At 43.6% G+C, this 27195-nt stretch overlaps 1 protein-coding gene and 1 long non-coding RNA gene across 4 annotated transcripts in view; one reads left to right on the top strand and one right to left on the bottom strand.

The window, feature by feature from the left end:
* The window catches only part of LOC307225698, a 35510-nt gene extending 20317 nt beyond the window's left edge, over window positions 1–15193 (top strand). Inside the window, exon 3 of the long non-coding RNA XR_013843141.1 lies at window positions 14989–15193. This is a non-coding gene — a long non-coding RNA (uncharacterized lncRNA). The remainder of the gene's footprint in view (window positions 1–14988) is intronic.
* COG5 (component of oligomeric golgi complex 5) overlaps window positions 1–27195 on the bottom strand; it is a 177374-nt gene that overhangs the window by 42747 nt on the left and 107432 nt on the right. For all 3 annotated transcript variants that reach the window (XM_079993619.1, XM_079993620.1, XM_079993621.1), the window contains exons 8-14: window positions 23710–23875; window positions 21517–21629; window positions 21337–21414; window positions 11817–11898; window positions 6012–6216; window positions 3778–3939; window positions 2202–2301 (exon numbers count right to left, since the gene is read on the bottom strand). In XM_079993619.1, the coding sequence (XP_079849745.1) occupies window positions 2202–2301; window positions 3778–3939; window positions 6012–6216; window positions 11817–11898; window positions 21337–21414; window positions 21517–21629; window positions 23710–23875 (906 nt within the window). The remainder of the gene's footprint in view (window positions 1–2201; window positions 2302–3777; window positions 3940–6011; window positions 6217–11816; window positions 11899–21336; window positions 21415–21516; window positions 21630–23709; window positions 23876–27195) is intronic.

Below are 27195 nucleotides of genomic sequence, written 5' to 3'. Positions count from 1 at the left end.
CATCAGCTCAAGGATTTCTCCACACACAACAGAATGTTCTCTCCCTCTTTGCACCATCCCTCCACCACGCAGTCGTACCTTGGATCCCGAACGCCTTGCGACTTGAACATTTTAGCTCCTGAACACCGCAAAGTGAGTGTTCCAGTTTGCAAACGTTCTTTGGAAGCTGAACGTCCGATGCGGTTTCCGACTGAGTGCAGGAAGCCTTGGTTGTTGAACGTTTTTGGAAGTCGAATGGGCTTCTGGAACGGATTCCGTTTGACAACCAAGGTACGACTGCATATTCCAGGTTTTTGTCCAACGTCTAGAGCAGATGGGGAGGGGGTACAGGGTGCATATTGGGAGAGAACTGATGGTTGGGGGAGTCATGTTACACTAGCACTGATTGTTATAGGCGTTAATTCCCTCCCAGTGGCACATTGGAACATTGTGGGAACACGGGATAGATCATGGGTAGGCAAGCTAAGGCTCAGGGGCCGGATCCGGCCCAATCGCCTTTTAAATTCGGCCCACAGACAGTCCGGGAATCAGTGTGTTTTTACATGAGTAGAATGCATCCTTTTATTTAAAACGCATCTCTGGGTTATTTGTGGGGCATAGGAATTCGTTCACCCCCCCCACAAAAAATATATATAGTCCGGGCCCCCCACAAGGTCTGAGGGACAGTGGACCGGTCCCCTGCTATAAAAGTTTGCTGACCCCTGGGATAGATGTGTTAGTGTTCCTAGTCTGAAGATGAGTTTAAAGTGTATGGTGTTTTCCCTACCAAAGTTATCAGGATTTCCCACCCCAAATCCCTCAAAGTCATCTTTCAGTGATGGGTGTTTGGCAGCTTAGAGTCACAACAGCTTTAAAGACTTCATACTTCATCAAAGCTAGCCCTGAAGAACAGGGTCTTCAGAACAACTGATGTGAAACAAAAGCAGCAGCAGCAGCAGCCCCACATTCCTGTCAGTGTTTTTTTTAAATTTGTTTTTATTCTGAAACCACTTGCCTCTTTTGAAAGCACGCTTCTTTCTGAATCACCCTCAACATGGCTCTGAAGACTGAATGACATGCAATACAAAACTCCACGGGCCCTGAGGCCTTCTTGGCATTTATGGCTGCTATGTCTGCTTTTACAATTCACTGACAAAATCGTCTTGGCTTGTCCTTAGAAATATTTTGTATTACAGAAACTGAAGGCCATTTATTTATTTGCAGGAAACTAGTTTTGTGCTATTCTAATTTTTCAACTTTAAAACACTGTTCGCCAACATGGCACCCTCCAAATAATAGAATCATCAAATTGTAGAGTTGGAAGGGACCCTGTGGATCATCTAGTCCAGGGGTCAGCAAGGTTTACCTCACCTGGGCCGGTTTACTCCATCAAAGATCCCTCAGTGGGCTGGATCGTGCATGCCCGAAATTTCCGGCGCCTGCGCAGACACTATTTCCAGCACCACAGAAGCAAGTCCCCATGCTAGGCTGGTTTAGTACAGCGCGCGGGGAATTGCCAAGTGGCCGGCTTAGTTTGGGGGTGGCTCGGGGGCCAGTTAAACGACCCCATGGCCCTTAGGTTGCCGACCCCTGATTTAGTCCAATGCAGGGATATGCAACTGTCCCATATGGGGGTCGAACCTGCAACCTCAGTGTTTCCAGCACCATGCTCTAACCAACTGATCTAGCCAGGCTCATAATACTATTTGGATTACAAGTCCCATCATCCCTGACCATGCTGACTGGGGGTGATGCAAGTTGGAGTCCAACAACATCGGGAGGAGCACAGCTTCCCCAGCTCTCCTACAAAATGCAGTTGTAGGTCTCTGTTCTGTCACAGCCTCCATTATCACTACATCTGTAGGATTGGTGAGAGGCATCGCAAGTTTACTTAACACCACCCCACCCTTTCTAGCACAATCTTTCATGATCCACCACTTTGGGTGGGGAGAGTTTTCCGTGCCTGCAACAGAGAAGCTTGTGAGAGACCTTCTCTGTCCACAAACCTCCCTTTCTGTATGTGGTGAAGGAAATCCACTACTCAATCCTGGGAATTAGATTGTGCCCCGAGTAATTCTGATTCACAAAATTTGAAAACGTATAACTGGAAGTATTTAAACATTTCAGCTGTTCCAACTGCACTGCTGTTTTTGAGGAGCACTGATGATAGAAAGAAACACATTTTTAAACCTAAAACGATTTCACAACTGAGAATTACTTACAAGCTGTTCAGACTTCACACTAAAGAGCTGTATGGTCTTTGCCACATTTTTTGATACCGCCAAGGTGAGATTTGGATCTACAGCAGCCACATTCAGCTCGCTAGAAACAAAAGGCAAAAAAAAATGACTGTTTAATCACAATTCTTCAATTGTTTTTTTGCTATTTTAGACACCAAACAAGGGGGAATAACATCTTCTACATACACTGTTAGGATAATGAATTTAATTCATCTAATTCTGAATGAGGTTATGTACCATTCACATAGTGACTTTCTTCTGTGCTTCTTTACTTATTCACAAATAAACTGTCTTTTAAAACTTGCTCATAAATGATCTAGAGTTAGGGGTGAGCAGCCAGGCAGCCAGATTTGCTGATGACACCAAAATGTTGAGGGTGGCTAAAACACAAAATGAATTGTGAAGAGTTCCGGAAGGATCTTTCCAAACTTGGTAAATGGGCAGTAAAATTTGATCAGAGATTTGTTTCTCGTGTGCAAGAGAACTCTAAGGTATCTTTCATACAACGCTCTCCACAGATCATAATGCAATACCACCAATGCATCTATGTTAGCATTCTCTAGGTCGCAAGAGCAAATATGGATAGCCTTCTTCATCAGGTCTAAACTCAATCTATGAAAGGAAATATTCTTTTTTTGTTAAAGAACAGCTTCATGCTTTCAAAACAGTTTGACCAGCACTTCGTGTTCAAAATTGCAGCACAGCCACCCGTGTGACCAAAGAGAGGTTATGATATAGAGACTCAGGGGTCAAATAATTTTTCTGTTCTGCTTCTTGGTTTTCCCATCCACATAGCTTTTTAAAATTTAATGCGATAAGTTCAAAGCTCTGTGTCACTCTAGACCAGCCTTTCCCAACCTAGTGCCCTATCCAGGTGTTATTGAACTACAATTCCCATTATCCTTGACCACTGGACATGCTGTCCGGGGCTGATGAGTCTCACAGTCCAAAACATCTGGAGGGCATCAGATTGAGTAAGGATATTCTAGACTCTTCTTAGATCATGATTACGTCTATACTTTCATCTCCCTTAGAACAATGTGGCATATCCTGAAGGGAGGGATAATGTTCATATTATGAAAAGTTTTAATTCTTCCAAAGACATTTTTCTCCAGACCTCTTCCTCAACCATTACTTCACAATTACAATCACACAGTAAGACATGGTGAAACATACAATGTAGGGCTGGGCTCTAACAATGTGGCTGGAACGTTTATGTCCACTCCCAGGCCAGCTAGGTCTTAAGACACCTTTTCTTTTTAAACTACCTTCAAATTCAGAACAGCAGCAGAAATGGCCAGAACAACATCTCCAGGAAGTAGAATCTAACATGTGCAAAAACAGAAAGAGGTCCAACAGAACTATCTGGGTTTCTCCAGTTTGCACAATAAAAATGCATGAGATAAGCTCTGATTTAATTTCACTGCTAATTGCTTGGATAATTAATGAGGAATCAATCATTTAGCAGTAACAAGCTTCCATTTCCTAAACTATAATTTAGGGAGAGAGGAAAATCACGCTGCATGTTACGTCCCAAAATTTATTACGAACACTTTACCTTGCAATGGTTTTGATGATGCTGTCAAGCTCATCAGCTGAAGGAGGGTTGCGACCTCCAGGGGGAAAGACGAGGTTGATGGGGTCAAAGAGCCGCGATAATGACTTTGACAAGTAGGCAGCTTCATAAGGTTGCAAAGAGTCTTTCAGGGCTATTTCTGGACTGAGTAGTGGGGAAAACGGGTTAAGATAAAATATATTTCCTTTTTTCAAACAAAACAACGACAACAAAAAGCAACCAATTTGGGTTTCGATTATAGTCTTCCTTAAAGGAACACCATCCCTATTTTCTCAGCTCTTACTCAAATTATCCTGAAGGCATGCAGATCCTTTAGAGTAATTTCTAGTGGGAAAGCATGCAAAAGCCTATAAAGCAAGTATCCCGACTTTAGGAGCAGCTACACATACTAAAGCGTTAATTGGCAGAGATGTGTGTAGCTCTAGGAATTAATCTTCTCCTTCAAAATGCATGAAATGTTCAATTGGCAAGCAATTTTTCTAAATCAAATTTGAGACATTCAATGTTAAAAACGGAACATTTCCTAACTTAAAATAAAGTTTGCTGTAGTTACATATTCCATACACATTATATTGTTCTGTTTTTAGTATAAGAGTCAAATTTGAGTCCCTGACCCCAAATGATACTGAGGAACTCATACCAGCTTCTAACCCAGAAGTGAAAACCCATTGAATACATTACCCCCTTTCTTTTATTACTGACCCACCCATAAGGACCCCCTCAACCTGTACTTTCAGGAAGCGCTGTTTAACAGCATACTGTTGTCAGGAATTTTAGAGATTTCCCAAGACACTCCAGCAGCTGTCTTGCACACACCATGAGACAGAAAACAATACAGAATTGCAATCTCTATCAGATTTTTTATAAAGTTTTTTTTCATTCTCTGGGGACACCAATGCAGAGAACCTGCAGCCCTCCAGGTGTTCTGGATCTCCCATTAGTCTCAGTCGGTATGATCAATGATCAGGGATCATGGGAGTTGATGTTCAGCAACATCTGAAAGGCCACAGGTTCCCCAACTCTACTCCAATATCTACAATGGTCAAATGGTCCCCCCTCTGGAATGAGATCGACGTTTGACACAGTCAGGCCAGTGGACACATTCAGTCCCAAAGAGATGTTGCTTTGGGGAGCCTTAGTATGACACAGTTTGAGAACTCCAGGAATAGAGTGTGTCAGAGACAGCCCAATGATTCAGAGCCTCACATACAAAATATCTCACAAACTAGACAGGTGGGAGATCAGAAACCTATTTAATGTTTGTCTACTTCTGTCCAAAGGGACGCAGGTGGCGCTGTGGGTTAAAGCCTCAGCGCCTAGGACTTGCCGATTGAAAGGTCGGCGGTTCGAATCCCTGCGGCGGGGTGCGCTCCCGCTGCTCGGTCCCAGCGCCTGCCAACCTAGCAGTTCGAAAGCACCTCCGGGTGCAAGTAGATAAATAGGGACCGCTTACCAGCGGGAAGGTAAACGGCGTTTCCGTGTGCGGCTCTGGCTCGCCAGAGCAGCGATGTCACGCTGGCCACATGACCCGGAAGTGTCTCTGGACAGCGCTGGCCCCTGGCCTCTTAAGTGAGATGGGCGCACAACCCCAGAGTCTGTCAAGACTGGCCCGTACGGGCAGGGGTACCTTTACCTTTACCTTTTTACTTCTGTCCAAGCCAATCAGCACTGTACAGTACATGCCATCAGCAGCAGATTCAGTGGCCTAGTCTGCACATCACAATATATCTCAGTTAATGGTTTACCATGGATGTGCTGAGCAGGGCTGTTGTGCTCCTACTGCTACCACACAAACGGAAACAAACAAAACCCCCTAGCTTAGTGTTATGTCTGAGCCACGTATCATGGCTTGTTTTGCTCCCACAAGCCACGATCAGTGAGCCAACAACAAACTTTGGCTATAGACTGAGATTCATTGGAAGTGAAACAATCCCCAGTTCTGACATAATGCTAAACCAGGCTCATGGTTTGTTTCCTCAGTGCATTGTGGTGTTGAGCATTCAAGGTAAATGATTTACTCGTTTGCGGCAAATCATTAACTGTGGTTGATTTTAACTGTGGTTAAAAATCATGTACACTGTAAAAAAATAATGCCCAAACTGGTAGAATGAAATAGCACACTGTTGTTAATTAAAATGTTAAAACAAAATGCTGTATGTTGTGGGGAATACAAAGCTTCAGAGTCTAGAATTTTCTATTTTTTAATATATACATACTCATAATCCTGTTTCTTTTGCATGAAAATGTCCTGTGTATCATCTTCTATCTGTTGAAGTTCTGCAAAGTGCTCGGCAGTGCCATTTGTAATGAAATTTCTTTGAATATTTTTGCTATATTGTTGAATACGCTTCCAGAAATCATTATAGAGCCTCAGTAATTTAGGGTATTCGCCTTCAAAAGCTTGTTTCAAAAACATGGAAGCTACAACACAAAAAAACCAAACAAACCCATAAATATTACTTGGAACACCATATCAGTTTCTGTAATACCAACAATTCTTGTCATTTAAATTCAACATAATACGGACACATAATATTTAAATAAATGCAGTCCTTATTACAAGGCCTGTATGGGCTAAATTTCATCCCAGAATTATTTTCAAGAGGAAATTGGGTGTCCCTCACAACCTTACAGGATTGCCTTGCAAAACACTATTCAGAGGTTGTTTTTTTTTTGCAGTCCTAATACAATGTTCCATCCTGATCTTCATTCCTTCTTTAGTGTTAAATCTGCTTCTTTATAAAATAGTTACCAATCTCTCAATGAGAAATAATTTTCATTAACATTAGCAAAGGTAAATAAAACTTCTTGTCTTCTAACTATTGGATGGTTTGCGTATAATGCTAAGCCATAGTTTGTTTAACAAACCATGTGTTAACAAAGATCATCTCACAGATGATTAAAAAATGGCTTTAACTTGGTGTGTGTCCTGGGGAGGGGGTGGTAATCAAACAAACCATGGTCAAGTAAGAGTGCTTGACACACGTGTTAAACAAACCAAAGTCTGAAAGCCAACAACATGCCATGACTCCAGATCAGAGTTTGTTGCCAGTAAACAAAACATAGTGAAGTCAATGGACAGAGTTCCCACATACAACTAAGTCATGGTTCAATAAACTATAGTTGAATAAACCATTGTTTAGCATTTTGTGGTAACTAGGCCAGTATCACTACCTTCTCTCAGGGCATAATTTGACTAAGGATCCATTTTCAATATAATGACTCAACTCTGAAACACAAGAAAAGATTAAAGTGTCCCTGAGCAAATGTCCCTCCCACTACTGAGTAACTATAGAGACCCAACACATACAGCTAAGAGGTAAAGTCTCTGAAATAAGATGGAAGGATTTCTAGATAGGTTTTTTCCTGCAAATTAAACACTGTGTCCCTTCTCAGTCACCAGCAGAATTTCCACATATTATTTAAAATATCATTAATCAGAATATATAGACATGTACCTCTCTTAACAAGAGATGCTGATTTACAATTTGTTGTATTTTTCTGATTTTGAATAGAGCTACTTATTTTGCTAAACCCTACAGATTTATTTCCAAGGTTTAGATTTCATACTTTTTAGAGTTGGATTTTGCCAAGCCCACACTAAAGTTAGGAGTGTCTGAAAGAGGGCTTGTCTGTAGGCACGCCTATTGTGTTTGTTGGTGACTAAATGCTCTTAAAATTCCTAAAAAGAGCCCAGAAGCTTCACTGGATACATGTATAATAAACAAGTTAAAATACCCAATGAGTGAGAGAGTAACAAGGAAACGAAATATTATTGCAAAAGACATAGGATGTACAGACACAGCTTAGGCCTGAAACATTTGTGGGCCAAGTAAGGATGGAAAGTTTTTACGTTTCTTTATAATTTACCTTACAACCCTTTAAAGGAGGATTAGACAAATGGCTATGCTCTCCCTCTACTGCTGGAGGCAGTAATATTTCTGAATATCTGTTGCTGGAAAGCAGAGGAGTGGCCCTGCATTCGAATCCTGCTTGCTTTCCCCCCACAAGCAACAGGATGCTGGACCAAATGGGTCATCGGTCTCATCCAGCAGCCACATTGGGGGGTGGGGGGAGAAGGAATAATAATTGGAACCACAGAAAGATATGAGTTCACTGTCCCAATCATAAAAATCTCCCCCTCCCTGAATTTGCTATTTGTGCTGGCAGGAACACCATACAGGCAGAATTTCTGGAGTGGGGAGTAATTTGTGAGAACTGTGGTGGGGTTTTATTTTTTTTTTGGGGGGGGAGGTTAACACCCACACCCATGGCCCCAATTTAGATTGGAGGCCCTGTGGCTGCTACTGATATCGAAAAATTCACACATCTCCCTCATGACATGTAGCTTGACCCTACGTAGGGAACTGATGCAGCCTGAGTCCAGGACCCGGCAGCTATGAGGAGTCCTCTGAGATTCCAATTTCTTTCCAGCCTGACAGCGTATTTTTTATTTAGTAATGGCGAAGTATATTTGACAGTACTAGGCAGTCACTCAAATTAAATTAGATCACTTGGTTACTTAGCAACTATACAAAACAACTGCGTACAAACAGAGCAATAGGCAACTTTCACCGTTTTTAAAAGAGGGGCTAAAAACTTCAAAGATGGTTACAGAGATGCTGTGCACTTGCAGAAAGTTAAGATTTATCCATAAGCACAAAGGGAAAAATGCTAGTAAATTCACAAAACTATTGTTGTGCGGCTTCAGTATCTGTTTCACCTGAAGAAAAGATACGCAGTCTTTGATATTCTTTGACTAATGTGGAGCAATACAAAACAAAATAAAAAAAACCTTTCCAGGTTGCTTTTTTGTCCTGTTCTTCTCCAAAGGATTTCAGGACAGCCTACACAGTAGGTCAGGGGTTGCCAACCTTTTTTGGGCCGTGTTTCAAATTTTGGGAGAGTGTAGGGGATGCCGGTCACAAAATGGCTGCCACGTGGAATGTGTCATAGCAACCACCCATGGTTGAGACAACCACCCATGACAACCTTGTGCTTACCACAGGAATGTCCCGATTGTGGAGCTCACACAATACTGCATAGGCTGATGGTGCTGCTGTCTAATAACAACAGACAGTGTTCTTCAGTGCCATGAAAAATACACATGGCGGCCATATGACACTCACTCTCTTTTTTTTTTTTAAAAAAATAATTTTTATTAACTGGCCAATCACATCAAATTAAATCACATCGTATAAATTCCGAATTACAAAGCCAAATTTTAAATTTTGTTGGGGGGACCCATACTTCAAGATCCAAAGGGGAATTCTGATCATCTTCTTGCTGCTGCGTTAAAGTCCAAATCAGTCCAAATCAGTCCAGACAGAGTTCATAATTCTATCCCATCTTATCTTGCTGTTTCCACTTCACATCTTGTTCATATATTTTCTCTTTTTTCTTTATGATCTCTTCTAATAGTCTCCTTAAGCCGATAAACACCAATACACATGACACTCTCATTTCAAGGTACCTGAACATTTTGCCTCATAACTTTCTTTCTAGAGACTTCTTTATTTTAATGAAAGCTCAGAATCTGGGGAACTTAGCCAATGAAAGCCTTCACGGCACCATGGCATCGATGGGCAAAAGGCTGGCAAACCTCTGTGGCAGAAGGTAATGGTGAAATAACTGGGGGGAAAGTCGTGCATGTGCAAGTAGTGTTTTGAACCCGTATCCCCCTAGTTACACCACATCAGCTCTCACACTTTTCTAATGTTCTTGGATTCTTGACATGTGATCAATGCTCTCTAAATGGGTGCTCAGAAATATTGATACATATTCAATGACAAATATTTATCACTAATTTTCCAAGAGATTTTTTTTAAAATTGCACATACCACACAGGGGCCAGACAAATGTTTTAGTATAAAAAGGGGGGGGGAGTAAATTGCCATTATTCAGTTACTGCAGTGTGTTCTGCGCGTTTCTTCAAAGTAGCATACAGTGGTGCCTCGCAAGACGAAATTAATCCGTCCCGCGAGTCTCTTCGTCTTGCGGTTTTTTCGTCTTGCGAAGCACGGCTATTAGCGGCTTAGCGGCTATTAGCGGCTTAGCAGCTATTAACAGCTTAGCGGCTTAGCGGCTATTAGCGGCTTAGCGGCTATTAGCGGCTTAGCAGCTATTAACAGCTTAGCGGCTTAGCGGCTATTAACGGCTTAGCGGCTTAGCGGCTTTAAGAAAAAGGAAACAAACTTGCAAGAACTCGCAAGACGTTTCCTCTTGCGAAGCAAGCCCATAGGGAAATTCGTCTTGCGGAACGACTCAAAACACGGAAAACTCTTTCGTCTTGCACGTTTTTCGTCTTGCGAGGCATTCGTCTTGCGAGGTACCACTGTAGCTGATACTCAGGACTGTGCAAAACCCAATTTCCTCAAGGCAGCGCTTCTGTTGTAGGAAACGTGATTTCCTGAGCACTGAAACTGCAGCATTTTAATGTTGAAAAAATACGTTTTCTCTTTCCACCTAGTGCCATCACAAATGCTGTGTGGGTTACTGCTGCGTGGATATCATGGGCACCTAGTAGATCAGCAATGCAACTCTTCCCTACCTGCATTATTTTGTGCAGATTTCCAAGCAAGCAAGCAAAAAAGGCAGCCTATTAGTATTACTGTTATTATTATCACTATATTAATTTATATCTCACCTTTCTCCTGAAGCTCAAGGTGGCTTACAGCTAAAACACCACAGAACCACCTCGTCCTTATTACATTTCCACAGGTATTTGTTTTTTAAACTCAGGTAGGTAGCTGTGATGCAGTCGAAATATATTTTTAAAAATGTCCAGTAGCACCTTAGAGACCAACTAAGTTTGTTCTTGGTACAGTGGTGCCTCGCAAGACGAAATTAATTCGTTCCGCGAGTCTCTTCGTCTTGCGGTTTTTTCGTCTTGCGAAGCACCCCTATTAGCGGCTTAGCGGCTTAGCGCTATTAGCGGCTTAGCGGCTATTAGCGGCTTAGAAAAAGGGGGGGGGAGGGAAAACTCGCAAGACGTTTTCGTCTTGCGAAGCAAGCCCATAGGGAAATTCGTCTTGCGAAGCACCTCAAAAGACGGAAAACCCTTTCGTCTAGCGAGTTTTTCGTCTTGCGAGGCATTCGTCTTGCGAGGCATTCGTCTTGCGGGGCACCACTGTATAAGCTTTCGTGTGCATGCACACTTCTTCAGATATACTTCTCTTTCAGTGTATCTGAAGAAGTGTGCGTGCACACAAAAGCTTATACCAAAAGCAAACTTAGTTGGTCTCTAAGGTGCTACTGGGAGGGGACGCAGGTGGCGCTGTGGGTAAAAGCCTCAGTGCCTAGGGCTTGCCGATCAAAAGGTCAGCGGTTCGAATCCCTGCGGCGGGGTGCGCTCCCGTCGTTCGGTCCCAGTGCCTGCCAACCTAGCAGTTCGAAAGCACCCCCGGGTGCAAGTAGATAAATAGGGACCGCTTACCAGCGGGAAGGTAAACGGCGTTTCCGTGTGCGGCTCTGGCTCTGGCTCTGGCTCTGGCCAGAGCAGCGATGTCACGCTGGCCACGTGACCCGGAAGTGTCTCCGGACAGCGCTGGCCCCCGGCCTCTTGAGTGAGATGGGCGCACCAACCCCAGAGTCTGGCAAGACTGGCCCGTACGGGCAGGGGCACCTTTACCTTTAAGGTGCTACTGGACTATTTATTTATTTATTTATTTATAACTCAGTTTGTGAAAGCTACATCCTCTGCTACTTCAGCAGAGTAGGGGACATCTTCCCTGCATGCCAGTGAAAAAGCCACTTCCTGCTTTTGCTGGGAGGTTGTCAGAAGCCCTGAAGACATGCATTCCTCCCCCATGCTGGACCGAAGGACTGGATATATTGCAGGAGACAGTTACATATTTTTTTGGTGGGGAGGGTTGATTCCTACCAACCCACACTGGTAGTTTATTGAGCACTATTTGGCTGGGTAGCGGGGGCGGCGGCAGTGGCGAATTCTACAGAATTAACATATTTTCAGGATACATGTAGAAAACAAAAGAATCGCACAGGCCGGACTCAATACTTACAGTCGGTTGCCTTCTGAAACTGGGAGGCAAGAGTCTGAGTCACTGCCATCCAAAATGTGCACAAAATGTCTGAAAGGCCATCCTGGGAGAAAAAGAGGACAAGAGAGATAAGTCAGAAATGCCCCAAATTTACAACTAGGGATACTGCACTCTTCATGTCTCCCATGAAAGGACCACCAGAAGCTGCCTTAAACCGAGTTCAGGCCATTGGACCATCCAAGCAGTATAAAAACACAATCTAAGGATTTGGCATATTGACTGTAACCAGCAGTGCACTTGACCAACAGCACTCATCAGCGAGAGAATAGATGGGTAGAAAGGTTTTTAGCATGCACCGAAAACACACCATCGCCAGCACAGGCCTTATTTCCAGGGGGGAATTGTTTCATTAAGCTTGGAAGCCAGGTGAAAATTACACACACACAAAGAACGTTAAGTCACACAAACAGCGATTGGGCGGGCGGGCGAGGGAAAAACATTTGTAATGCTGTCTGTGAACTCAAGTAACAGACAGATTATCATCTTGTAATACAATCCGCTATAGTGGAAGCCGCTGACAAGATGAGTAATGGACTGCATCCGATTAACTTTTCAGCTCAGTGGAAATTGTTTCAATCAAACTCCTACTCTTTTAAAGAGCGATACAGGATGAAGGGCATCAGCCTCTTGTGACCTGTAAGTGTATTTCAAGAGCACGGGAGGCTTTTTGCCGAGCCTGGTAACCCATTTCCCTCAGAGCAACACAATGAGTTCTCCCTTCCACCAGCAGCACACACAGGTGCGTATATAAATGTAGTTTCAACATACACACACACAGGTGCGATCTTATTTGTGCACTTTTAGATGTCCTCTTCCTGGGAGGCCCAGCCAGATGGGCGGGGTATAAATAATAAATTATTATTATTATTATTATTATTATTATTATTATTATTATTATTATTCCTTGAGTCTTCTGCTCTGCCGGTGATGTTTTGCTCCTTTCTATGGCCATGCTCCCCTTTATTGCTCCCAATTAAGTTGTCTTGAGACACTTATGTGCACTTAGAGGTTAAGGTTAGTATTCACACCTCAATTGAATCTATATTTATCTTTTGATTTATGCTTATGACCACCCAATATTATTCCACTTTGTACATTTTTATCCTTCTGTTTTTACGGACTGGACCGCTATCCTATTTTATACAGTGGTGCCCCGCAAGACGAATGCCTCGCAAGACGGAAAACCCGCTAGACAAAAGGGTTTTCCGTTTTGGAGGTGCTTCGCAAAACGAATTTCCTTTGGGCTTGCTTTGCAAGACAAAAATGTCTTGCGAGTTCCTGCGGGTTTTTTCCCCTTCCCCCCTTTTTCTAAGTCGTTAAGCCGCTTATCCGCTTATCCGCTAAGCCGTTAAAAGCCGCTAAGCCGCTAATAGCGCTAATCCGCTAAGCCGTCAATGGGCTTGCTTCGCAAGACGAAAAAACCGCTAGACGAAGAGAATCGTGGAATGGATTCTTTTCGTCTTGCGAGGCACCACTGTAGTTGAATGAGTCCATATTTTTCCTGTATTTCACTGTAAGAATGCAAGAAGAGACTGGTGGATCACAGCCTTTCTGGTCCAGTATCTTGTTTCCCACAGCAGAAAATGCTTACACAGAAGCTTATGTCTGCATAATGCTACATAATGCACATTGATTGACTGGATCAGATGCCCAACCTTTTCAAAAAGCAATAACTATAAATATAAGAACGGTTCAACACAACAACCTGTACATAAAATCAATTTAGATCCAGGGAAGATATCAGTTGGGATAAAGAATTTAGAAGCCTTATGGAAATAGGAACGTCTTTAGCATGTGCCCAAAAGCCAATGGTGAAGGCGTTTCTTTGCTATGCAAGGAGTGGCAGTTCCAAAGTGTAGGTGCTGCCACACTGCAGATGTTTCTTGGGATGGTATCTGCAGGGTGCCATCTCCCATAAAACATAGATATAGTTTAGGTATGTAGGGCAGGGGCTGGCAAGCTTTACCTCACCTGGGCCGGTTCACTCCAGTAGAGATCCTTCCGTGGGCTGGATTGCTCATGCGCTCGCAGTTTCCAGTGCTGCGGAAGTGAGTCCCCGCGCTGTGCCACGCTGGTTCAGCACAGCGCGTGGGGGCTCAGTTCGGGGGCGGCTCGTGGGCCAGTTAAACAACCCCCATGGGCCGCTTGTGGCCCATGGGCCTTAGGTTGCCTACCCCTGATGTAGGGGGTGAGGTGATCAGGTATGACAACACTTTGATGGCTTGCAACCAGCAGATGACCCCCAAGAGTGGACTACAAGTCTCCTTTAGCTCACTGACTCATTGCAAGTCCCAACTATAATCCAAATGTGCTCTTAAATAACTACAGATATGCAATGTGTGGCAATGATAGAGAGGTTCCTAATCCACTGGCGCATGTTCACTTGTGAAACTAAAATTCTCTCACTCTATTCTGATAAATCACAGAACAAAGGGAAGCCATAGGAACAAAGGTTCAAAGTTACACATTTCTGCATTATGCAACATTATGCAATGTTGACGGTTTTGCCCAATAAATTTCCAGCTGGAGGTTCCAAGCAAACCAGAAGTACTACATCTGCTGCAAGCATTGTATCACATGCAGATGCTCACATCAACAGAACAGGCTCCAAATTTAGCATACTGCTGCCTAGTCACAGGATTATAAGATTATTCCTGAAGGCAAAAACGGCTGGTAGTGACAGAAATGTGAACCTACTTGTTCACATTAATCTATCCTGATGCCATTGCTCTAAAGTATAACTGAATGTTCCAGTCAATTACTACCAAAGAATCAATGAATTCCTCAGAACCAGCCAAAAACCTGGCATACTGTGTCATCTGTGATAACAAGCAATGACATTACAGCTGCAATCTAAAAGTCTCATTTCAAATTATTTCTTCAACGTTAAGACAGAACAAGTATCCTATTTTTAGACAAAACATATTTATCTGCTCATTTAGAAAAATCACAAGCTTGCTGTCTGTCTTTTGCAATTAATCTATATTTGAAAGGAAACCTAGTATTACTAGTGAATTTCTATCTATCAGTCCTCTTCAAACAGGCGGGCGGTGCCTATTGCTAGTCTACTGGAACGCTAAGCAACGTGGATTGACAACGCAAATATTCACAGTGGTCTCCCCTTCTTCCTTAGTTATGGAAAGATGCTTCTTGTACAACAACAAATCTGCAACAAAGCAGGAATCCTACAGGACTATTTGTCCAACGCATCACCTTTTGGGATCCGTCCCTTAAGCAGGTGGGATAGTCCAGATGATCAGGTTAAGTGTGAAATGCCACCCCCCCTTTCTCAGGTAGGGTAGAAAAGAGGCAAACCACCTGATGAAGCAGATTGTGACCCACCAAAGCTTAGGCCACAATAGATGTGTTAATTCTATTAAGGTGTCACAATACTCTGCTGCTGCTTCTGCTGCAAATGACAAAGATGGATACCCTTTCTGGGGGAAATTACATCAGCGGTGTGAACAGGGCTCACCAGACAATCTCATTACTTGTTGAGTCCATAGAGCTTTCTCAGTAAGAGCAGGAAGAGATTTAATTGCAGAAGCGAGATATGACTGCACCCCCCCCCCCCGAGGGGATGGGGAAGGAAGAGAACCAGCTGCAAAGTAAGGAGACTTGAACACTACAAGTAGCTCCCAAACAGGAGAAAAATCAAAAGCCTTCCAGCTTTTTTAACTCCCTCCAGCCAATGGTGGAAATTTACTACTGGGAACTGAAATAGAATCATAGAGTTGGGAGGGTTGTAGAGTTGGGAGGGACTTCAAACGTTATCAAGTCCAACCCCTGCAAATGCAGAAATCTCAACTAGACCATGAATGCCAGATGGCCATCCAACCTCTGCTTAAAAACCTCCAAGGAAGGAGAGCTCACAACGTCTCATGGGAGTCTGTTCTACTGTCGAACAGCCCTTGCTGTCAGAAAAATGTTCCTGGTGTTATGCCGGAATTTCCTTTCTTGTAACTTCAATCCATTGCTTCAGGTTCTGTCCTCTGGAGCAGGAGAGAACAAGCTCGATCTACAGTACTACCTCGGGTTACATATGCTTCAGGTTACAGACACTTCAGGTTACAGACTCCGCTAACCCAGAAATATTACCTCGGGTTAAGAACTTTGCTTCAGGATGAGAAGAGAAATCGTGCTCCAGCGGTGCGGCAGCAGCAGGAGGCCCCATTAGCTAAAGTGGTGCTTCAGGTTAAGAACAGTTTCAGGTTAAGAACGGACCTCCGGAACGAATTAAGTACTTAACCCGAGGTACCACTGTATCTTCCATGTGGTAGCTCTTTAGATCAGAGCTTTCCTAACTGTGTGTCGCGACACGTGCAGTGTGTCGGCTGCAGTGTGTAGGTGTGTCACACAAACGCTCCCTGCGCTCTTCCCAGAGCTGGAAAGGGGTTAGTTTGACCTCCGGTTTGCTATCTAAAAAGTGTGTCACCAACACGAAAAGTTTGGAAAGCTCAGCTTTAGATATTTGTAGATGGCCATCTTATCTTCCTCCTAGTTTTCTGTTTTTCAGGCTAAACATATCCAATTCTTTCAACCGTTCCTCCTAAGGCTTGGCTTCCTGTCCTCCTTGATCATCTTGGTCGCCGTCCTCTCCATAAACAGAAGCAGCAAAGCTCAGATTACTTAGCACTGGGTAGGAAAAAAAATCCTGGGGATAAGTACTTCCTTTTTGTGCCACGTGACTACTTGGGTTGTGATTGTCGTGGAGAACATGCTTGATAAATAGACCCTCTGGTGAGCATTATGACAGATCAATAGTTAAAAATACAGATAACCAACAGCTACCATTACATCCTGGGCAAGGTTTAAAATGTAAAATCAAAATGACATTCCACCTGTGCAATATTAGATGACTACTTGCAAGTGCTCAACAGTGTTATTTATATAGGAAAAATACCACCTCTTACTATGGCACACTGATTTCAGTCCTCCTTTTTATACAGCACATAACACAGCCTCCAGGAGCAGTTTGATTAAAACAATGAAAAACATTTATTCTCAAGGCCCTTTGAAATGTAAAGCTATACAGAGAATATTACTGTGCAGTTCATCTGCTACAGGGTCCCAAAACAAAGCTCTTAATACTAATGTGGACAGGGTTTTTCTAATCATCGAGGCCCCAAAGGCAGGTTTGGAAAAAGCATCTTGAAGACAAAAGACCTTGGAAGTTACCCCATAAATATTTGTAAGCCATAACAGAGGACTGCAAAAGATTTAACAATTCTGTATTGCAGGCCTCGTGGGACTGAGCGAAGGAAGATCCGTACACGCTATTTCTATAGCAACGTGACTTCCAAATGTGAGACTCCGAGCAAAAGATATCATTTGCAGTAGTAAAAAAAAAAAAAATGTCATTAGAGGAACTGTCAAGCTCCCAATCACCTCAATCCACCCTTTATTTCTGTTTGTGGTGTTTTGAATCAGATTTTATATACATATGTATAATGCCTATATATTTATGCTATTGTGTATATGATATATAGTGTGGTGGTCACACAATCAATAAACACCACCACAGTTTTGAAGAGGGTCTTGTGTTTTGTTTCACTGCAGGCTACATTTCATTATATTCAGTGCTTTCCAGTGGCAAAATAACATTTTAAATGGTAATCTCTTTATGTAGGTGCCAGGGAGAACATGGTTTATATATTTTTGAATATTGCTTTTCAAACTAAAACGAAAAAGTCAGGTGTGTGTCTTTGCTTTTTAATCTGTGTACAGATGATTCCAGGGGGATAGTATTTTTATATGGCAATAATGTCTAAATCAGGGATGGGGAACACTTTCCCACCTGCTCCTTGGCAACGTTCTGGTGAGCACATGACAGTGATGGGAAGGATCAGAGGCAGAAGTGAGGGTGGCCAGTGACCAATGTAGGTGGAGCTATGGCCACTTACTTGCATTGCAGTCTCCAAGGAGACAGATGGGCATCTAAAGTGGAATCACAGCTGTTGAGGAAGATAGATGTAATGCTAGAGTTGACCTCACCACCAGTAATTAGCAAACAGAATGTAAAATGCAGGGTTTATGTTATCATCTCCTGTGAGAATGGGCATACGGCCCTTTAAAAATGGACAAGTTCCAATGTGTTTTGTTGTTAGATCAACTTTCTAATGTGGACACACAAAAACCCAACCTTCTCTCCTCTCCCAGACACTTTATGTAGAGTGGAAACGGATAGTATCATACGTGAAATTGCTTTGGCTTTTTAAATGAGTATTAGAATTTCCATGATTTATCAGCTTATTTTTAACTACTGGCAGCAGACTCAACAGATCCTGAACTCCCATCTGGCTGTCCCTATTGTTCAACAGACACTGAGGGTATGCTTGCATTTCTAGATTTTAGCTGCTTGTTAGGCAGTTCCAAAAGTCCTACCTAGCAGCTTGTGACAATACAGTGGTACCTCGGGTTAAGAACTTAATTCATTCCGGAGGTCCGTTCTTAACCTGACACAGTTCTTAACCTGAGGTACCACTTTAGCTAATGGGGCCTCCCATTGCCACCGCACCGCTGCCGCGTGATTTCTGTTCTCATCCTGAAGCAAAGTTCTTAACCTGAAGTACTATTTCTGGGTTAGCGGAGTCCGTAACCTGAAGCGTCTGTAACCTGAGGTACCACTGTATGTTAGATAACTAGGGGACTTAAAAAATACATGATAGCCTTATTTCAGTAGCAGCAGCAAAAGGCAGGTTTTCAGCACACAATACCAATGCCATCTATGAACGTTAAGGCCAGTGCACATTTTGTTTGGGGTTCAAATAAAACTGCATTCCATCAGAAGTTCAGAGAAATAAGCACTGGGGCAGAATACAATGGACTAAAGACCCGCCCCTCAGCCAAATAAATGCCAAATAATGGTACTGTATCAAAATAGACATGCAAATGCAAACATGTCCATTTGAATGATCAACACTTTTTCTTCTATTGATTTCTCTTGACTAGTATTACACACTCTACGTTCCACATGAGCATGAATTTACAATAAAACAAAATATTGTTGAATTACTTAAACTAGGATCTACAGTGGTCCTCTCTAGCACAATGTTTGCTAGGGAAGTGCAGGAATTTTTAAGGGCATCTCCCTTCAAGCCATCAAAAGTGGGGTTAGGGAAGCTTTAAAAAAGGGGGTGTATCAGTCTATTAAATCACCCAGCCATCTTCTGGTCCCATCCCAAAGACACATCTTTGGACATACAACCAAACCGAGCAAATAATATTTTTAGAAATGCAGTGTTCATAGTGACCAGCCATGAAAAAAAGCCAACCCTATTCCTCATCACTTAGATTTTCACACATAAATGATTTGAGTATACTGAGCAGCCAGAGAGATCTAGGCTGACACCATTTTGCAGAGGGAGAATGAGCACGTGTCACTGAGCTATGAAACGTCTTCCTCTATGTGCCAAAAAGAAACTTACAATGTCAAACACAGAAACATTTTGGGGGTGCATCTTTCAGAATTGACCTCACCACCTGTAATGAGTAGGGCACAAGAGGAGCCCTTTACAGAAGCAATGCTAATTCTTGCAGGGCAAGGCTTATGCTTCCCTATGCCTTGCAGTTCTACCCTTGACCATGCTTCCCACTAGTTTACCCAAGGCAGGTCCCTGGCCTATAATTTCCTGGCATCAGTGTGTAAGATAAATTACTATTACTCAGGCCAATGCCTTGCAAGGGGCAGGCTGTAACTCCTAACAAAGACCATGTAGCTGTGAGAAGCTTCTCATATGAAGAGGGTATGTTTCCTAGGGTTTTTCTTTTAAGTCGATTCATAAGAGAAACTGCAAAGAGCATGCCGCCGCAAGAAACAAGTTTTTGTTTCTCCATTTAATATTTATACTGCAAACTATTTGCATAAATGGTCTCTCCTCTCCATTAAAAAAATTGAATCTGCTGGACTTTATCCAGCACATGGAATTGAAACATTTTCTCTTTCCCTTTGCATAAAATTTGAACTTGAACATGAAATGAGGAAGGGGCTCTCCTTCACAAATTATGATAGATGAACTGATTGGCTAGCACTGTTATTGCCCCTTGGGAAGACCATTCATCAAATTTGTCTAAATAAGAATACAGCACAATACAAGTGAATGGATAAGAATAGGTATTCAGAGGGGAGCTACTGTAGGCAAAGGACAGCCGTGGATTGTTTATCAAAGAGGGAATTGCCAAAAAGGAGAGAAGCAGATGGCTGGATCATGTGACAAACCATACAAAGACACATTATCTTACTAATACATAAGATTAATTAGCCAATGCACACAGTATTATGGCGAAAGATAACACTGATCATTAATAAAGGCACGTAATGATATTTTATTATTCTTTCAAATATGACAAAAAAGCAGTCATCCCAAGGGATTGGGCCCAAATGCTGCCATGTGGAGATGGGGCAGTGTTTATGCACATCTCTTTTGGGGTTATCAATTCCTCCCATACTTCAGTCTCTTGCATTCCCTAAAAAGCCATTCCACAGAGTTCCCCATCTTCAAGAGGTGGTTCCCCCCGCCCCCGAAAGTTCAGAGCAAGTTACACTAGTTTGCATCCAAAGCAAGGAGAACAAGCAAGCGAGATATTCCTGGTGCTTTGCAGGTGCACACAAGGGATTCATAGACCAGGCCATCCCTGTGCTGGCAGGCTAACACTGTACACAAAGCAACAGAGGTCCTGGTTTAAACCAGACGCCAGTCCCACGAAACATCAAATGGTTAAGTTCTACTTGCCTGAAAGGTACACATACAAGCTAGCCTTGTGTCTGTGCCCAAGAGACTATAGATCAGGCATAGGCAAACTCGACCCTCCAGATGTTTTGGGACTACAACTCCCATCATCCCTAGCTAACAGGACCAGTGGTCAGGGATGGTGGGAATTGTAGTCCCAAAACATCTGGAGGGCCGAGTTTGCCTATGCCTGCTATAGATCTTGAATCATCCATCAATGCACACTGTTCGGGCTAGTCTGTGTGTCACCACTATTTCATTACACACTGAAATATCAAAAAGCGAACACTCCCTTTCTGCTGACATAATTAAAAAAGGCGTTACAGTGGTGCCTCGCAAGACGAAATTAATCCGTTCCGTGAGGCTCTTCGTATAGCGGTTTTTTCGTCTTGCGAAGCAAGCCCATTGACAGCTTAGCGGATTAGCGCTATTAGCGGTTTAGCGGCTTTTAGCGGATCAGCTGATAAGCGGCTTATCAGCGGATCAGCTGATAAGTGGCTTAGGGCTTACGAAAAGGGGGGGGAAAGGGAAAAAACCCCGCAGGAACTCGCAAGACATTTTCGTCTTGCGAAGCAAGCCCATAGGAAATTCGTTTTGCGAAGCACCTCCAAAACGGAAAACCCTTTCGTCTAGCGGGTTTTCCGTCTTGCGAGGCGTTCGTCTTGCGGGGCAGCACTGTACCTTTGCAATAATGCACTTAGTTAGAAGGGAGAGATGTGGTGCAGGGGAAGAGGCCAGGAGAGAAGCGTTACCTTTGCTAATTCTTCAATGAAGCACACCTGTGTAACTGGATCTCTTTTCATGGACAGTACTTTCCGCAGATGCTGCACCTGAAAAGGAAAGATGTCATTTTCAGCCCAACTCGCTTCTGCATTTCACAGTGCCCTCCAAACCATGCCAAGCCAGAAGAGGATGTTTAAATAGCCAAGTACCTGCCCACAAGCTGCACAGATTTGATCCATCAGCTTTTCCATATTGGTCCATAGAGCTGCTCTAAAGGCTGCCGTGTTTCCTGGTGTTGGCATGGATGCTCTTCCAGGACCACCTGTTTTAAGAACAACCTGTCTCAAAAACTTAAACGACAACAACTCAACTTGAGGAATTGCTACAATTAAGATTTAAAATATCTGGAAGCACAAGAAGGGATGTACAGTGGGTTTTCTGTTTTGGAGGCGCTTCGCAAAACAAATTTCCTATGGGCTTGCTTCGCAAGACGAAAATGTCTTGCGAGTTCCTGCGGGTTACCCCCCCTTTCCCGCCCCTTTTCCTAAGCCGCTAAGCCGCTTATCAGCTGATCTGCTGATAAGCCGCTTAACAACTGATCGCTAAAAGCCGCTAAACCGCTAATAGCGCTAATCCGCTAAGCTGTCAATGGGCTTGCTTCGCAAGACGAAAAAACCACTAGACAAAGAGACTCGCGGAATGGATTCCTTTCGTCTTGCGAGGCACCACTGTACTGGAACTGTTAGAGAAATGGAAAGAAAGAGGTCTTGGTTCAGCATGGTGCTAGAGCAGAAATGGGCAGCCTTTGGGCCTCCAACCTTGCTGAACACCAGCTCCCATCATTCCCTGATGACTAGCCATGCTGGCAGGGGCTGTTGAGAGTTGGAGTTCAATGACATCTGGAGGGCCACAAGTTCTGGGCTAAACTCCCAACTCTATGACTGCATAACAGTGAGCCATGAACTCACTGGATGGCCCTGGGTAAGTTAACAGTCTCTGGACCTTGTGAGGATGTTGCAAGGACAAAACAGGGTAACTCCCATATATACTACCCTGAGGTACTTGGGGCAACAGCGGAATATAAATGTGGCCAATGTAAGTAACAGCTCCTTCTTCAGACATAGAGGCCTCAATAAATCTCTGCCAGCACACAGTGAACAGCTAAATCGCCACGTTTTTCCAATGTGTGTTAACTAAAGGTAACCATTTCTGAAGTGTGTCCATATATCGGTGCGTTTTTTATTATTTTGGATTTTATTTAATTTCGAAGTTCATAAACCACCCAGAGGATCTGGCTGATACGCAATATAGAAGTGTCATGAATAAATAAAGTTATATATTTGATATGTTCAGAAGTAGAACAGAAAGTCAATATTACACTGTTATTTAAGCACTTTCACAAGAGGAGCTCCAAACTCCGTAGTGCAGAATGGTAGAGGAGCTATTGCCTCCTTCCATTGTATTTTATTTTTAATGGGGAAGAATTATAAGCCTTTTTGGCACATGCCAAGAGAAAATCCAAGACCTAAAGCAAATGTCATATTAGCTATGATGAGGGTCACAAGTATAAGCACTAAAAATGCCAGCTGAAAGTGATGTTGCGCTATATATATATGTGTGTGTGTGTGTTTCTCAATTGGGGGACGTACTTCTGAGTAAACATTGTGCTGCTGTAGTTACTATGCTGCACCAGCTGTTGACATTACTTGAAATCTGGAGGGAAGGAGAATACCGTGCTGCAATATTAAGTACAACACGTTTGAAGTGAGAATGACTTGGAAATGGGCCAATTCATTTACCTCAATGTGACTTTTCCACTTCGCAGCTTGCAGTATTATCACACCCAAAGAAAAGAAACAGCTTACCAAACAGTAAAGTGTGATAAAGACTAATATGAACATGAAGAACTGTATTAGATCCTGCTTACGGGAATACCGTATTTTTCGCTCTATTGGATGCAGTTTTTCCCCTCCAAAAATTGAGGGGAAATGTGTGTGCGTCCTATGGAGTGAATGCAGGCTTGTGCCGTAGCTGCACGCAACCCCTCCGGCAGGGAGAGGCTGCACGGGGCTATGGCTTCTTTAGCCCTGCGCAGCGTCTCCCGGCAAGGAGAGGCTGCACGGGGCTAAAGGGGAAGCCAAAACAGCGAGCGGGATCCATCCATCCCGCTCGCTGCCTTGCCTTCTTCCATAGCTGCGCGCAACCCCTCCGGCAGGGAGAGGTTGTGTGCAGCCTGTACATTGCTCTTTGGGGCTGGGGGGAGGGGAATATTTTTTTTCTTGATTTCCCCCCCTAAGAACTGGGTGCGCCCTATGGTCCGGTGCGCCCTATGGTGCGAAAAATACGGTATAATGTCCAATTACCAGGCACTGTATTAATACAGAAGGGAGAAGGCATAGTACCTCTAGCCACTGTCTGAGAGGGCTGAGTCAAAACCTTAATATCCAAGGCATTGTTGATGTTCTCCTCCAAGGACGTGCAGTAACCATCCACAACATTCGTGACGGTGACTTTCAAAGTGCCAAGGTTATAGAAAACCTGAAGAGCCGTTCCTACTTGGGTAGGATTCTAGACAGGGGATGGAAAGAGACACAGAAAGCAGAAAGTGTCAGTATGTTAACCATTCATTCATTCGTACGTACAGAATTTGCATACCACTTAAATGTAAAATAAAACCTTGAAGTGGTTTACAAAGGATATAAAATATACATTCAAACTGTCAATAAAAAAACCAAAGTTTAAAGCAAGTTTTAAACCCCCCAAATATAAACAAAATAAACCTGTAAAATGTACATTATAAACTAAAATTGCAGATTAAAAAAGACACCAACTTTACGGTCAAAAGATTGATTCCTTGTGTATGGGGAATGAACACTATAAGGCACTTTAAAAAGTTGTATTTCTGTAAAAAAAAAAAAAGGCTGTTGAGATGGGATAAATAGCGTAAGCCAATACTCCCAAGTAAACCGGTCCCAAGGCCTTGGGGAAATGCAAACGGAATAGGCAGTATCAATAGCCCCAACCACCTAAAAGTAAAGGAATTACAGTGACCAATTCACAAGACAGTGTTCATCACAACACAACCCTGATATTGGTGAGCTCCAATGGACCCATTGGTTTCTACTAAGAAAGAGATGATTCAGAACTCTCCTACAGCCATTTCATTCTATAATGATGTTTCTGACCATGTGGACTCTTTTCTCAATGGCAAATAAAGCAGTTAGACTGTTATCTCAGTAACTTAATAACTGGCATCCTGATCCTAAACACATCTGCCGCCAAATAAAGACTGGTTCCCGTAATCCTCAGACTTACAGGCTATTTTTAAAATGGAGTTCGCGTTCATTCTCTCTCATGCTGGTAAGTGAGATCACTGCCATACATTTGAACTGAGCTGTTTTGCGTGTCACAGCAAATGCTTATTTATTTCAGTGCAACTTATTGAATGAAAAGATCCTTGAATTGATGCTTTGCAGTCCTTCACAAGTCAACGCAGGTTGACTGGGACGCAGGTGGCGCTGTGGGTTAAAGCCTCAGCGCCTAGGGCTTGCCGATCGAAAGGTCGGCGGTTCGAATCCCTGCGGCGGGGTGCGCTCCCGCTGCTCGGTCCCAGCGCCTGCCAACCTAGCAGTTCGAAAGCACCTCCGGGTGCAAGTAGATAAATAGGGACCGCTTACCAGCGGGAAGGTAAATGGCGTTTCCGTGTGCGGCTCTGGCTCGCCAGAGCAGCGATGTCACGCTGGCCACGTGACCCGGAAGTGTCTCCGGACAGCGCTGGCCCCTGGCCTCTTAAGTGAGATGGGCGCACAACCCCAGAGTCTGTCAAGACTGGCCCGTACGGGCAGGGGTACCTTTACCTTTACCTTTACAAGTCAACACAACAACGCCACAGGTACTGCATTCATGGCAGCACAACTCAGGGTTCCTTGGCAGTCTTCATTCCTGAAAAACTCAGAGCAATACAGCTAATCTTTTTACTGTATTGACCCGAATACAAGCTGCACCTGAATATAAGCCGCATCTTTAAAATTGGAGGGTGGGGAGGACAAAAAAGGAGAATATACCCAAATATAAGCCGCTCCACTCCTCGCTGCTCCTGGCTGCATACTGGGGGCGGGGGAGCTCCACTGCATTAGTTGACCGCAAACTTGACATGAGCCAACAGTGTGACGCGGCAGCTAAAAAAGCCAATGCAATTCTGGGCTGCATCAATAGGAGTATAGCATCTAGATCAAGGGAAGTAATAGTGCCACTGTATTCTGCTCTGGTCAGACCTCACCTGGAGTACTGTGTCCAGTTCTGGGCACCACAGTTCAAGAAGGACACTGACAAACTGGAACGTGTCCAGAGGAGGGCAACCAAAATGGTCAAAGGCCTGGAAACGATGCCTTATGAGGAACGGCTAAGGGAGCTGGGCATGTTTAGCCTGGAGAAGAGGAGGTTAAGGGGTGATATGATAGCCATGTTCAAATATATAAAAGGATGTCACATAGAGGAGGGAGAAAGGTTGTTTTCTGCTGCTCCAGAGAAGCGGACACGGAGCAATGGTTCCAAACTACAAGAAAAAAGATTCCACCTAAACATTAGGAAGAACTTCCTGACAGTAAGAGCTGTTCGACAGTGGAATTTGCTGCCCAGGAGTGTGGTGGAGTCTCCTCCTTCTTTGGAGGTCTTTAAGCAGAGGCTTGACAACCATATGTCAGGAGTGCTCTGATGGTGTTTCCTGCTTGGCAGGGGGTTGGACTCGATGGCCCTTGTGGTCTCTTCCAACTCTATGATTCTATGATTCTATGATTCATTGCCAGTGAACTTTCCCCTTTCTCGCTCTCTCCGTTCCTGGCCTTGGGGGAGAGGATGGGGACTACACATGGGGCAGGCACCACTTTGCTACGCTCCTGGCACTGTTTGCCCCGCGCTCCTGGCTGCATACTGTAAGGTTGCAAATATAAGCCGCGCTTTAACTTTTCATGGTCGGAATTTGGGAGGAAAAGTGAGGCTTATATTCAGGCCAATATGGTACAGTGGTATCTTTGGTTACATACGCTTCACGTTACAGATTCCGCTAACCCAGAAATAGTACCTCGGGTTAAGAACTTTGCTTCAGGATGAGAACAGAAATTGTGCTCCGGCAGCAGCGGGAGGCCCCGTTAGCTAAAGTGGTGCTTCAGGTTAAGAACAGTTTCAGGTTAAGAACAGACCTCCGGAACGAATTAAGTTCTTAACCCGAGGTGCCATTGTATTTGCAGCCACCCTGACAAAAAGGTTGACTCTATCTGACAAAACCCTCTCCAGGAATTCTTCACAGGTCTCACTTTTTTTTGGAATCTCTTGCTGGGGACAAAAAGCTTTAATGATCATGCTGCTGTGACTAAAACCAAAATGCCCCCTGTGTCGCTTAGTAAAAGCAGCAGCAGCGGTTTCAGGGGGGGAAAATCCTCTTTCAAGAGATCACTGAAATAACACACATCAAGTGCCTCAAGCAGGGTCAAAGCACAAACGGAGCAGAGCTACAGTCGATTTCACATGCACACATACTTGCGCATGGAAAAAGAATCACATACAGACTTCCTCATCCCCCGTTAGAATAACAGAACTGCAGAGTTTGAAGGGACCCAAAGGATCATATTGGGAGAAAAGCAATGACAAACCTAGACAGCATCTTAAAAAGTAGAGACATCACCTTGCCAACAAAGATCCGTATAGTAAAAGCTATGGTTTTCCCAGTAGTGATGTATGGAAGTCAAAGCTGGACCATAAAGAAGGCTAATCGCTGAAGAATTGATGCTTTTGAATTATGGTGCTGGAGGAGACTCTTGAGAGTCCCATGGAATGCAAGAAGATCAAACCTATCCATTCTGAAGGAAATCAGCCCTGAATGCGCACTGGAA

This window comes from Podarcis cretensis, assembly GCF_951804945.1.
Source record: "Podarcis cretensis genome assembly, chromosome: 10".
NCBI classification, from domain to species: Eukaryota; Metazoa; Chordata; class Lepidosauria; order Squamata; family Lacertidae; genus Podarcis; species Podarcis cretensis.
The sequence above is the reverse complement of the archived record's forward strand: the minus strand, read 5'-3'. Positions and strand labels throughout refer to the sequence as shown.